At 46.1% G+C, this 12,500-nt stretch overlaps 1 protein-coding gene across 7 annotated transcripts in view; it reads left to right on the forward strand.

Annotated features, from left to right (window-relative positions):
- The window catches only part of pard3aa (par-3 family cell polarity regulator alpha, a), a 383,309-nt gene that overhangs the window by 209,255 nt on the left and 161,554 nt on the right, over positions 1-12,500 (forward strand). For 4 of the 7 annotated variants that reach the window (XM_064332352.1, XM_064332356.1, XM_064332353.1 and 1 more), the window contains exons 12-14: positions 3,057-3,095; positions 11,123-11,311; positions 11,832-12,002. In XM_064332352.1, the coding sequence (XP_064188422.1) occupies positions 3,057-3,095; positions 11,123-11,311; positions 11,832-12,002 (399 nt within the window). The remainder of the gene's footprint in view (positions 1-3,056; positions 3,096-11,122; positions 11,312-11,831; positions 12,003-12,500) is intronic. The other 3 variants (XM_064332355.1, XM_064332358.1, XM_064332359.1) reach the window with 1 other exon arrangement.

A 12,500-nucleotide genomic window follows, 5' to 3' on the forward strand; every position in this document is an offset into this window, starting at 1 on the left:
TACACATAAACAAGAGCGAAACCAAAATAACAGTAGCACAGGTGCAGTTCGAGGCTTCTTTTGTTTCGTTTTTTTGCTTAAAAGTTCAAATCGAACACGAGCACATGTATTTTTTTTTATTTATTCCGCATTACTCTTATTAAATGCTCTTAATCGCAGCACTAAAGAATCGGGCGTGTTTATCTCCGGACGCGTCCGCGCGTCCTGCGCGCGCAACTCGATTAAAAAGCCATCGTGGAAATACAGTCCTAATCAGATCGCCCCTTCCCTGCGAAATTCCCTCGGAGTTTATGAGCGGGGAGTGCGCGAGGCAGGGCTTCATTACTCCGCTTGTCATATTAACATACGGGGGCTGTTTCTTTCCGCGCTGACACAGGCATTAAGGGATCTCAATAATCCATACGAGGATGTTCATAAAAATGAGATTACGGGGCCACTGCTCTGACGGTGACAGTTATTGCAAATAAAGCGTCGTGGATACAGAGACGGGTTATTGCCCGCCTGTCATACGTTGGACAGCAGGGTGGGGGGCGGGGGGGGGGGGGCTTATTATTAGAGCAGCATCAGGCACAGCCTGGCAGTTTTAAATCAGAACGGGAACGATGCCGTAAGTTACCCAAGATGCGCCGCCGTCGAAAAATGCGAGGAATCATATTTTTAGCCGCTGCCTGCTGTAAATAAACCTGCCGATGAAGGTCTGAGCTCCGTTCAAGCTTCGTTCAGGGGCTTTTAGCGTTGCTATCTAGATTACGGCTGCGTGCGCTTAATGTGAGGGGCGAGGCAGCCGTATATCTGGGCCTTCGTTTAGCTATTCTCGACTCTGCTCATCTTACCGTCGTGCAGTCGTATTGAAAGGTTTGTTGTCATGTTCATCCTTGAGCAATTATTTTCTCCGTTTTTTTCGCATTTGATTACCCGTAAAGCTCTTGCCTCGCAGCACCGCCTGGGGAATCGCAGGCATTTCCAGAGAGCAATCAGACAGAAGCAGTCGAACAGATGAAGTAGACTTATTGACAGCTGCATTACAAGTAACCTTTACCTGGCTCTATCAGATTCAGAGGAGAACCCGAGAAACATTAGCTTTGAAGCCGAACCCTAACCCTCACTCTTGGATGAAATATCTCTCAGGTTTTCGAAGGGCCCTGAGGACATTGGGGAATTTGGATCGATGAGGCCTTGTCCTCGGCGGATCTGTCTGAGAGCAGACGGGGGCCCTCTTCTCTGAAACGGGTGAAGGGTGTGATGAGCAGAGCTTAAAAGCCCTCACCCTGACACAGCTGATCTGCGTCAATCCCTTGCAGACAGGCCTCCAGCTCCGGCTAAACCTCTGAGGGCCCAATCAAAAACAGCAGAGGCGGAGTCAGAGCTACGGGGGCGGAGTCAGAGTTGCCGCTTGTCACACAGAGTGCCCGTCTATGTGGCTGCTTATATTTCCCAGTGTACTCATTTATACGCATTTATACATGACAATAAGGTCTTTTTAAACTGGAATCTGGTATTTTCATTCTTTATACCTGGCCTTGCACTGTAGGTTGTTTTTTACGCCCAAGTGAACCTTTATTCATTAATATTGTTCATTCGTTTTTTCTTTTTTTCTCATGATATGACAATACAAAATACATCATGAGAAAGCAGAAAGTGTGCATATTTGTTGCCATGGATGTCATGTAAATCATTTAAAACCTCTTATAGAGACGGAGGGAGGGAGAGAGCGAAGGAAACAGAGAGGGTGGGAAAGACAGGGGGAATGAGGCAGAAAAGAGGAGGCAGAGAGAAAGGGAGGTGAAGAGTGTGGGAGACGGTGAGAGCAAGAGAGAGATAAGGAAGAGTGCGAGATGGAGAAATGGCAAGATAGAGACGGCGAGGGAGATGAAGGAAGAAGGGGAGATAAGAGAGAAAGGCAGCCTGTGACAAAGGGAGGGAGGGGAGGGGAGGGGCGGGGAGAGGAGGGGAGGAGGGGTGGGGGGATGCGATAAGCATCTGAGGCGGCCGCAGAATAGCGATAAATAAAAACAGGGGAGTCCGGGGGAGATGCGCGGCCTCTCGCCAGGTGCTGCTTCGCCTTCCCCCCCCCGCCCCGGCCAGGGCGCACAGGGACCGGCTGGGGCTGCTGAATAATGCATGGCCTCAGACGCAATTACTGTAATGCTAACAACAGGTGCTGCCGGGAACCGCCGCGCGAGTGTGCCAGAGAGAGAGAGAGAGGGAGAGGGAGAGAGAGAGAGAGAGAGGGAGGGAGGGAGAGAGAGAGAGGGAGGGAGGGAGAGGGAGAGAGGGAGGAGAGGAGAGAGAGAGAAGAGAGAGAGAGAGAGGGAGAGAGGAGGAGAGGAGAGAGAGGAAGAAGAAGAGAGAGGGAGAGAGAGAGAGAGAGAGGAGGAGAGGAGAGAGAGAGGGGGAGAGAGAGAGAGAGAGAGAACACGCATGCATGCACATAAGCATGTGTGCGTGTCATTCCAGTGTGAAAAAAACCCACGGCTGGACCACTCCCCACCCCACCCCCCGCCCCGTGCGGCTTCTCCCAGAGTGCACGGCGGCACGTTGGCCCCGCTGCGCACGCCCGGCCCGCCCGCCGACCCGTACCGCGAGCGAAGATTGCATTCCCGCCTCCCTCCTCCCCCCCCCGCCCTCCCCCCTTCCCCCTCCCCCTCCCCCCGTCCCTCCATCCAATAAATAACCGGGCTTCACGGTTCAGCGGCCGCGCCGGGCCGGAGGAATGACTAACCGCTGCGCATGCCTTAAAAGATGTTCCCGTGATGATGTATAACGAGGGCGGCCAATTTCGGCTCGCGCTGAGCCGCGCTGAGGGCCGCGGGCGTGCCTGGCTGGAGCCGAAGATAACCGTCCCCCGCCCCCCAGTTCGAGAAGGAGAGCTGGGCTCTCTGCTGACTCGCGTCCGATGGCTTTCCACCATGGCCGTCGAGCGGGTGTGCTGTGTACCCGTTTTCAATGCCACGGCCGCACCTGGTGTGCATGTTGCACGCATGCTAGTTAGCATCAACATGTCTTTTTCCCTTCTCTTGCCTTTGTGATTTGCTTTATTTCTACCCTTTCCCTAGAGCGTGGAGCTGCTACAGATGCAGTCCCAGCGAGATTCGGTAAGAGCCGTTTGCCCTCGCACCCTGTTAAGGACAGAACTACCCCTTCCGTTAGAGACCACACTCAGTACCACACCCTGCCAATATCGATGTCCCTCAGAACCAATGCCCGCCTGTTCAAGAGCGCACTCAGGACTACGGCCTCTTAGAGGGACCACGCAAAACCACAGCCTCCTGCTCAAGATGGCATTCAGAACCACCCTCCTGTTACAGACATCACCGAGCATTACGCTCTTTTTCAGACTGGGCTTTCAGTACTACATCTGTTAGCGAGGAGTTACTTTGAACATTACACCTACTCGTTGGAGATGAGACAAATTTCAGCAGCAAAACCCCCTCTGTTAGAGACCATTCTCCGTCATGGCAATCACCACCGAATTAAATTGTTGCAAGTCAAATTCGGTTTCGGGCACTTCCTCAGTCTTCCTACCGCAGTGCATGCTGGTCTTGTATAATCATATGAGGCCTCCGCTTGGTCCCGGTTTATCCCACACCAAAGGGAGCTGTGGGTAAACAGGAAACAGAGCCCTACCCAATCTATTTCACTGACACTGCTCATTCACGTATTTCCAGCAGAATGTGGTTAAACCACCAAGGGTTAAATGGCAGTGCTCTGACTGGCTGTGTTTGTTTTAGAGACCCCAGGGAGGGGGCTGGCTTGGGCGGTGTGGGCTTATAAGTCCATCTTCTCTGATTGGTTGTTTAAATCAAGTCTGTCCACACTAGGTCCCAAGGATCTGCTCTGTTTGCTGGTTTTTGTTCATCCTGAAAATGCAATTCTCAAAGTGTACACAGCTGTTGATGGATCTCGAGTAGGAATCAGTCATTTAAAATCACTTCCGCAATTGTATCTCCCTGTAAGGCCACATGACAATATGTTCTGCTTGCATATATGTGTCACATGTACATACGTACGCATGCATACATATTTATGAATATTTGACCATGAACTTGAACATGAAAATCTTGTATAGTGTAGCAGCTACAGTTCTTTGTAAGTTCGAAACAAGTTACAATGCACTGCAAAAATAAGTCAATCTTCCCATATTTTAGTCTTATATTTGGACTTAAAATCTCATTTATATTACATTTTTGCTAAATAAGATGAAGATTTGCAATGGCATAACACAATTTAAATTAAAATTAATTTAAAACAAGCTCATATTTTCTACTTGGAAGAAAAAATTAAGTTTTAAGTCTCATTAAAAGACTAAAACACCTATTAAGGCATACTTGTTTTTGCAATTTTGAAAATGAAAGAAAATGATACATTTGGTATGTTACAGAAAGCTTTGGTTTAAGGCCCAGTATCACAGAATAATCATTTTAATGGGGCCATATGTTAGCCCAGCAATTCAGCAAGTGAACCAAAGCATGTTTTTGTTGTGAACAGGCCGTTCGGTGATGCCCCCAGTGTGCATGTGCTCCTCCTTTTGGAGCTGATTGGGCAACGGGCTTATAGGTCCTGCAATGTCTATAGTACGCGGAGGTGTAATTAAACAGTACATTAAATCCCCTTTTATGATTATATCTGGGTTGTCACAGATCCATTAGGAACGATATCTGCCAAGCATTGAACATCTTAATTGTGCAATTAATTTGTGCCTCAGTATGGTCTGACAGCTGGATCTGTGGTTTCTGTCAAGAGAAATTGGAGACAAATGCAAAGCAGTTTCCTTTATAATTACAACTTGCAAATCATTGCATCTGGGCTATGGCTCGGACCGTTTTTGCCAGAGAGTGAAGTGTTTCATCAAAACGTTTTCCAGTAACCTACTTGGGACACAACTGCGTAATTGTTGCAATCCAAAGTGGCTCACTGGAAGTACACACAAGACTTATGATTGGTTAATGATGCTTTCCCCCCCACCACCTTTTTTTAAATTTTAAAACCAGTCTAGCCAAGATCTTTAACTAAAATGTAATTCCGGTAAAACACAATCTCGCTCTAAACAATCATACTCTTGTATTTTCCAAGCCTCGCAATGAACCTTTTCTGCACTTTTTCTAAACATAATGGGGACAATCATTCAAAACAGATGTTATCTCTGTTTTCCAAATGGCTGCAGTTGAAGGCCGTTTCCTTTATGTTACCAGCAGAACAATATAATATAAGCTCAACTTATTGACTTTCTGTGATGAGAGCCTTTTAGTGCATTAGCGATTCTCACTCAGAAGGGAATTCTTCTAACTGCTGGGTGGAGTCGGGGGGAGCATAAAGGAAGCACAATAGCCCTGCCCCAGTGTAGAGTCCTAATTCACCAGGTGTCTTTCCTGCAAAGGAGAAGGGGACGATGGCGGTTTACGCCTGAGGTTCAGAGATGTTTCAGCCCCTCCATTTAGAGTCATTCATTCTTTTCCTGAGGGGTGCATGAGGGAGGGGGCGTGGGGGGGTGGGGGGGGGGGTGTTCTACAAGCCAGCCTCTCGGGGGCTTGAGTTCAGTACTGTGCTGTTGACTGAGCTGGTGCTATAGCAGCATACCTGCCTGTAGAAAGAGGATGTTCAGTGTCGGTTGCTTGTCTGAGTGCCTGTTACGTTCAGTTGCTTTGCTTGCTCCTGAACCTCGATGCTACACCAGGAGAGATTTGGATGCAGGAGCGGTCGCTAACTATGGGAGAACAAGCCTTTATGGACCCTCCATGTGCTATGGAGGGCTCCCTGACCAGTAAGAAGTCCACTGCGTTGCCGTGGAGAGCGAATTCATTTTAAATGGTTCTCATGAGCGAGTGATGGCCAGCACATGGTTACTCCTCGTATTATGGCAGCTGACTCTCGCGTTGCATGGGGTTGTAATTACGACAGGGCCAGCACAGCCCGTGGCCGAGAGCAGACACATTCCAAGCAGTGTCTTCAGCAGTGAAGTTCCCTTCCTCACTCTTGGTGTCGATCGCATTACTTTGAAAACTGAGAGATGAGGTAATACGTTGCAATTTTCCGCAACAAGAGCCTTAACTGAGCACTTCTCATTTTCTTTTCTACTTTTTTTCTTTTTTTCGACTTTTAAGACCTGGGATTGTTTAGCGCGTGTCTCACCTGCAGGTGCCAGGCAGCCGCTTTCCCGAACACGCTAGAGGCTTGATTATCTTGCTTCTGCGCGCCTGAGGGAGGTTAATAAGGGTGCGCTTTGTGTCTCTGCGCAGCCTTCCTTCCTCTCCTCTCACGGCGAATAAAATAACAGCCTCGCTCAAATCAGATTTATTTCACCTCCCAAAGATAAAGATAGTCTCCCTCTCTTTAACCACGCTGCTTCTCTTAATTATCTGTTAATTAATTTGAGCAATCTGTAAGTTTTCTCTTTGAGTCTGTGAAAAAAAGAAAAAACAAAATCCCCCCTCGATCGTGTTGTATCTCGAACAATGTGGCAAACCGTGTAATTATAATTGAATCATGTAATTGAACCTATTGTTTATTCTGCACCACGCTTAAGCATGTCACCCCTGTCAGGCAGGTGCTGATAGGGTGATTAAGATCCGATCGCATTATTTATGCAGGGAGAGCTGCAGAGGCCCGCTTGTTTGCCGTAGAAACTCTTGCAAATGAGCTTAATATTGTCCTCTCGGCACACACCAAACTGTACTAATCCACCTCTACTCTGTTTATTTTATAACCCCCTCCTCGAGCGATGGAGGGACACTGGTCTAATTTGGACGACCAAAACTAGACTGCACTGTCAATTGATTGAGTGCATTCTAATGGGAATATTATTTCTCATTTTCTGCTCGTTTTCCCTGCGTTTTACATTTAAAACAGCAGTGCTACACGCGCTTTTCCACCCCGTCTTTTTAAATTCTCATCACATTATTTACTTGCGCAGGCGAGTGCCATCATCATCACCATCGTCATCGTTGCCGTGGCATCACTCAGCCTTCGAGATGGCGCACGGCAATCAAAGAGCCAATTTTAGTTCAGAGCCATGAACTCTCGTAATTAAACTGCTTCTGACGTGAGGCAATGCTGGAAGACAATAGCATTCTGCTAACAACTTTGAAATGGTCTGAAGCTGCCACCCTCTTTTCTCTCATGCCTGCCTGTGTCATGACGTTGCCCGTGCGCCGAGTAGAGGAGGTTCATACTCCGGTTCCTTCATTAGCTCTTTTGTTTCAGAAGCTAGCATGCCTAGCAAGCATCTTCCAGACTAAAAAACGTCTTGTAGAGACAGCTCAAAACATCTTCCAGTTGTTGGTTAACCTGTGTGATTGGGCAATTACATGCATTACTGTTGCTTGTCACATTTCCGCACTCAAGAGTTCTCATGTAGCACCGTGGTTCTTTGTCAGGCACTGCGTGTATGCTAGCATGATGTACGATTTTCTGGCCATTATGGTTAGCACTGGTGTTCTTTGTTAGGCAACTGCAGAACTACTAGATGAGGAAACATTTTCGTTCTGATCAATTTTATCTCTGTACACATTGTGTCTCACTCGTTGCGTAGTTATCTATTCTCTGTTTGCTTTGTAGGGCTCGGTGCTTTATCACAGATATGTCATTTACTACCCTTTACCTCTACCCCAGTGCCTGTGACATTGCCCTTCAGCCAGTCAGCCAAATACATAAATAATGAGGATGCATGGTCAAAAATGTGTTGGTCTGCAAATGAACAGAATTTTGTATAGACTGGATTTATTTAATTCAAAATAAAGCCCACATAAGAACATTACTGCATATCTGACCAGCATAGCCTTTTTTTAAAGTAAAACGTACAGTACAGCGTCTGAGCTCGTTTTGTTTCAGGCAGAGCCAGGGATGGTAAGATCTCACGTAAATGGCCGCTCGCTGGCCGTCCTCAGCTTTAAGTGTACCTGGACGCTGAAATCTGCATTAGCCCGAGGTGTTTAACATTCAGGGTTTATCAGCTCTCCCCAGAAAGAAACAGTACAGAAATTCTCTTACAATACTTATCATGCATAGGCCCTTTTCTCAATTACATCCTTGAGTGATTTCTTTTAAGCTTTTAAATTCATTTCAAATGACCTTTATGTCACTAAATTCGGGTGAGTGAGGGAAAGTTGAAAACAGTGCTAATTGTTTCAGGCGTCGATGTGCAGAAAATCTTTGGGGGTAGGGGATTTTTTTTTTCTTTCTTCTTCTGTCTTCTTTTGTTTTTTCTTCCTCTGTTTGCAAGAGACAAGCATCAAGGCAGGAATACCAAGCACGCCTGTGCACTCTGTCTTGAATTATTCCTGGTTTTCCACCGTATCCCACTTGGATTCGGTCTCCCTTTGTCTTGTTCAGAGAATCTAATTCGACTTCACCACAAGAACAATTGGAGCGAATGAATGTGTGCCATAGAGCTTGAAGATTAATTAATTAATTGCTCAGCTTTCTTAATAGGCTGTCACCTTGCAAATCTTTTTATGAAGGTTGACAGGTTGTCTTCGACAGACCTTGCTGGGGTGGTAGGAACCAGAAACCATGTGCCACAGGGGTGAGGTACCGGTGTTGTCTGCCTCACCCAGATATTTATTCCCATTTTAAAATCATTAATTCATACATTTTATTCTCAATATTTGTCTAAATATTGGAGGTGCCTCTGAGGGTTTGGATTTCGTTATTTATGGTTCCAAGTGAAAGAAGTACACCATACGTTGTGAATTATGATTACTGTATATGTTATGGTCGATGTTCCATCTTTGCACTGCCCTAACCAGTCGGACCCCCACATTTGTGTTGAAGCTGTTCTGTCCCCTCAGAGCTCTGTGATTGATGAGCTGAGGTCTACCAACTGTTGACGAGTTAGTAATTGGCTGGTGCTGCATGAGCATGTCTTGTGTTCTGAAAATGTTAGCATGAGGCGTCTTTCCGACCATTTCATGACCCAAGGTGCTCTGAAAGAAGCTGTTTCTCCTTGCTTTATTGCAAGTGACAAGACAAAACAATCTTGAAGTGGCTGATACAACTTGTGTTTTAGAAACATCACAGAAGCAGAGTTTATATACAAAGCCTCCCCGGAGACATAACTCAATTGTAGATTTTTTTTTCTTTGAAAGTGTTTATTAATGACAAAGCAGACATCTGATAATGACCCTTTCAACACCATTCCCAGGAGTCCCATTTCCCATTTCTCCTTTTCCGTGAATACAATGAAAATGTCAACATGTCTATCAAAACAGACGGTGCTTTGGTGCTCGGCACAAAGTTGACCTGACCTGATTATTAGGATTCAATGAGTACGAACATCCCTTCCCCCAACTCCCTCTTTCCTGAGCAAGAGACATTAACTTTAATTTTTACTGTCCTATTTTGTAGGTAGCGTTCTTCCTGGCTGAAGGTTATCATGCTTATTCATGTGCTTTGGTCATTCTGTACAGTACACAAATGGAACTGAAAACCTCATGAGATGTGATTTTTGTTATACGGCTTTATGTACAGAAAGCTTGATGTGTTAAATGTATTGGGACTTGATGGTGCGTTGAGAGGGGTGGGCATAGGGGCTGAGTCTGATTCAATAGTTTTTACCTTAACGGGCCAGTGCACCCAAATAATTCTTCCATTTCTGTCATTTCCTTTCATTCAGCAGCTATTAAAGCCAAGTACTTGATATTCTTACCCTGTGTGTGCATGTGTGCATGTCTGTGTGTGTGTGTGTGTGTGTGTGTTTCTTTTGTTCTTCTGTCAGAAGGTGTAAGCATTTTTTTACATATGATTGTTGAATATACAGAGCTACAGAGCTTGTTTGTACCTATTGAAGTCTCCATGGCAATTCTCAAAAAAAAAAAAAACTCTGTTACCATGGTCTTCTGTGTCACATGACCCTGTGGCACATCTTTATTCATTTTTTTCTGAAAGGAAATGCATAAAGGTTTCTCATGGAACAAAACCTATTGGAAAAGCAGATGCCATTTTCAATGCTGTAATGCATAGATTTGTAGACCTGTCTCTTTGGCATTTTCCATTTGATATGCTCACAACCCTCTTCCTGACTTAGAATGGAGAAAAAAACAGTTGAAGTACATTGTTATTGGTTGAAAAAAAAGTGGTTATTTGAAAGCTGCTTAAAACCACGTTAAAATGATTATGCATAAAATGAGCACCGATATTCTTGATACAGACATTCAGTATAAAACTGTAGGTAGCATTGCCACTGTAGCAAAGAATGTAGTCTTCCAAAAAAGAATGAACTGTCTCTCACTGCCTGATCCCAGTGGACAGTACCTGCAGGACTGTCAGTCGCTCAGTGTCGTGCACGCTCGTTATGTTGTGACACTGGATGGCGTTATGCAATGTAGTGTATAAGATCAGCATTTCCCCCTGACACGTCAATCTCCCATGTCTGTCTGCGGCATATTTTTATGAATTTTTAGTTATTAAGGTGATGGAAGTAACATTTCAGACAGCAGGATATACAGAGATGTAACCTATATTAATTTCACTCATATTGCATGCCCTATTTCTCTATAGAGCGGTAATTGGTGGGCTTGAGAGGAAGTGGTTTGTTGTTACTCTTCTGCCTCTGACACCATTCCAGTTCCTGTCTTGCACAGTGAGAAATCATTTCCATTTGTTCTGTCGCTGACCTATTCTGTCCCTGTGCTGCTCGTCTCTCGTTCCTGAAAGCAAGTTTAACATTTAATATCTGCCATTTTCAAATTCTGTTCCCATACACATTGGAAACCGTGAATAAACAGGGAGTTTGACACGTGTTTGATTCAGTAGTTTTAATCCGGTTTCACGCTGAGCTTGTGTGTGCAACCTAGAACAAAAGCCCACTTTAACCTTTTCTCGCTGTACAAACGATTTCACACAAAAGAGAATCGAAAAAAATAGCTGAGACAGCTGGTTTTGTATGCCTCTCGCGATCACATCTCTGAAGAAGGTATTGTTTAGACATCAAGCATCATCAGCACAGTTTGAAACTAAAATTGCCACCTGGTCTTTTCAGAAGTTTTTTTGTTTTCCTTTATTTTCTTTTTGAAATGCAAGTGTGCGAGTGAACACAAGCTTACACGCATGCAAGGACACTGTAACAAGTCCTTATCTCCATATCCCTTTCTTTCTCCTCTCCCTTTCTCCCTCTCTCTGTCTGTAGAAATCAGAAGATGATGACCTTGTGTTAACGCCAGATGGAACCCGTGAGTTTCTGACCCTGGAGATCCCTCTGAATGACTCCGGCTCGGCGGGCCTGGGGGTCAGCGTCAAGGGCAACAGGTCCAAGGACAGCCACGAAGACCTGGGCATCTTTGTCAAGTCCATCATCAATGGTGGTGCGGCATACAAGGCAAGCCCTGCCCCACTGACCCAAGCCAGAGAAAAATGTTTTAATTCTTAGGTTTTCACACTGACATGCCTGTTTTTGCAGGCCCCACAAAAAGAATGCATTTCCTTTTCAGGTGATGCTGGAATATATGTCCTTTCTTGAACTCGGATGACAGTTTTCTCCATGCATTTGTAGTATTCTTTTTTTTTTGCTTCATGGGATCTGCAGAGAAGGAAATGCTCCTTCACTACATACGTCTCACTCTACAAAGTGACCAGTTGCTGTGGTGCGATGTGTACATGTAGGAATATATAACCTTTGATTAGTTGTGTCAAAATACTTTTCTCTCTGTTGCCTGCTTGTCTCATACCCAACCCGTATGAACAGTCTTTCATGAAATAGTGATATATTTACTGCTGATTTTTGGTGCCTTTTTGGTGCCTTTGTTCTGCTGAGTGTACCTGTGAATTTAACATGCCAGAAGGCAAAATTTGAATTGCTGATGTCTTGATGTCGGCTGCTTGTGCTTGCATGTTGACAGGATGGTAGACTGAGAGTCAACAACCAGTTGATAGCGGTGAACGGGGAGTCGTTGCTGGAGAAGACGAACCAGGATGCCATGGAAACGCTACGCAAGTCCATGTCTACCGAGGGCAACAAGCGAGGAATGATCCAGCTGATAGTTGCCAGGAGGTTCCCGAAACGAAATGAGGTAATGGGACATCATCGAATGCGGTATTGACTAATTAGAGACATGATCATGCGGGGGGACTAATTGCTTGGCTTCTCTTCGGAAGCACAAAGTAATTATTTTCTTTACGGGGGAGGGGGTGTTGCTGCGGCGCGTCGCGCGGTTCGTGTGATAGCCGTGGTTACTGAGCGGGCCTTGTGGGCGGAGGGAGGCGGTCCTCGCGCGCGCCTCAGCTGCCGCGAACATTACGCCGAGGCTTATTGCTTTTGATTGCCGCTGGCACGGCGCTGCCCCGCGTTCGGCTTTTAACAGCCGAGCCCGTCGGATCCGGAGCTCCGGGAGGCCCGGGCCGTTATGCAAATCGCCGCTCGTCGCTTGTCTGAAACGATCGCGCGCAGCGTCGCGGCAGCTGGCCGCGCCGTCGCCGGTGGAAACGGTGAGATACCGGGGAGTCGATGTGAAAGGATTGGCAGACGATGGCGGCGGCGGCGGCGGTGGCGGCTGCAGCACCGGGCACGC

The sequence above is a fragment of the Anguilla rostrata genome, chromosome 4 (assembly GCF_018555375.3).
Source record: "Anguilla rostrata isolate EN2019 chromosome 4, ASM1855537v3, whole genome shotgun sequence".
In the NCBI taxonomy this organism is placed as follows: Eukaryota; Metazoa; Chordata; class Actinopteri; order Anguilliformes; family Anguillidae; genus Anguilla; species Anguilla rostrata.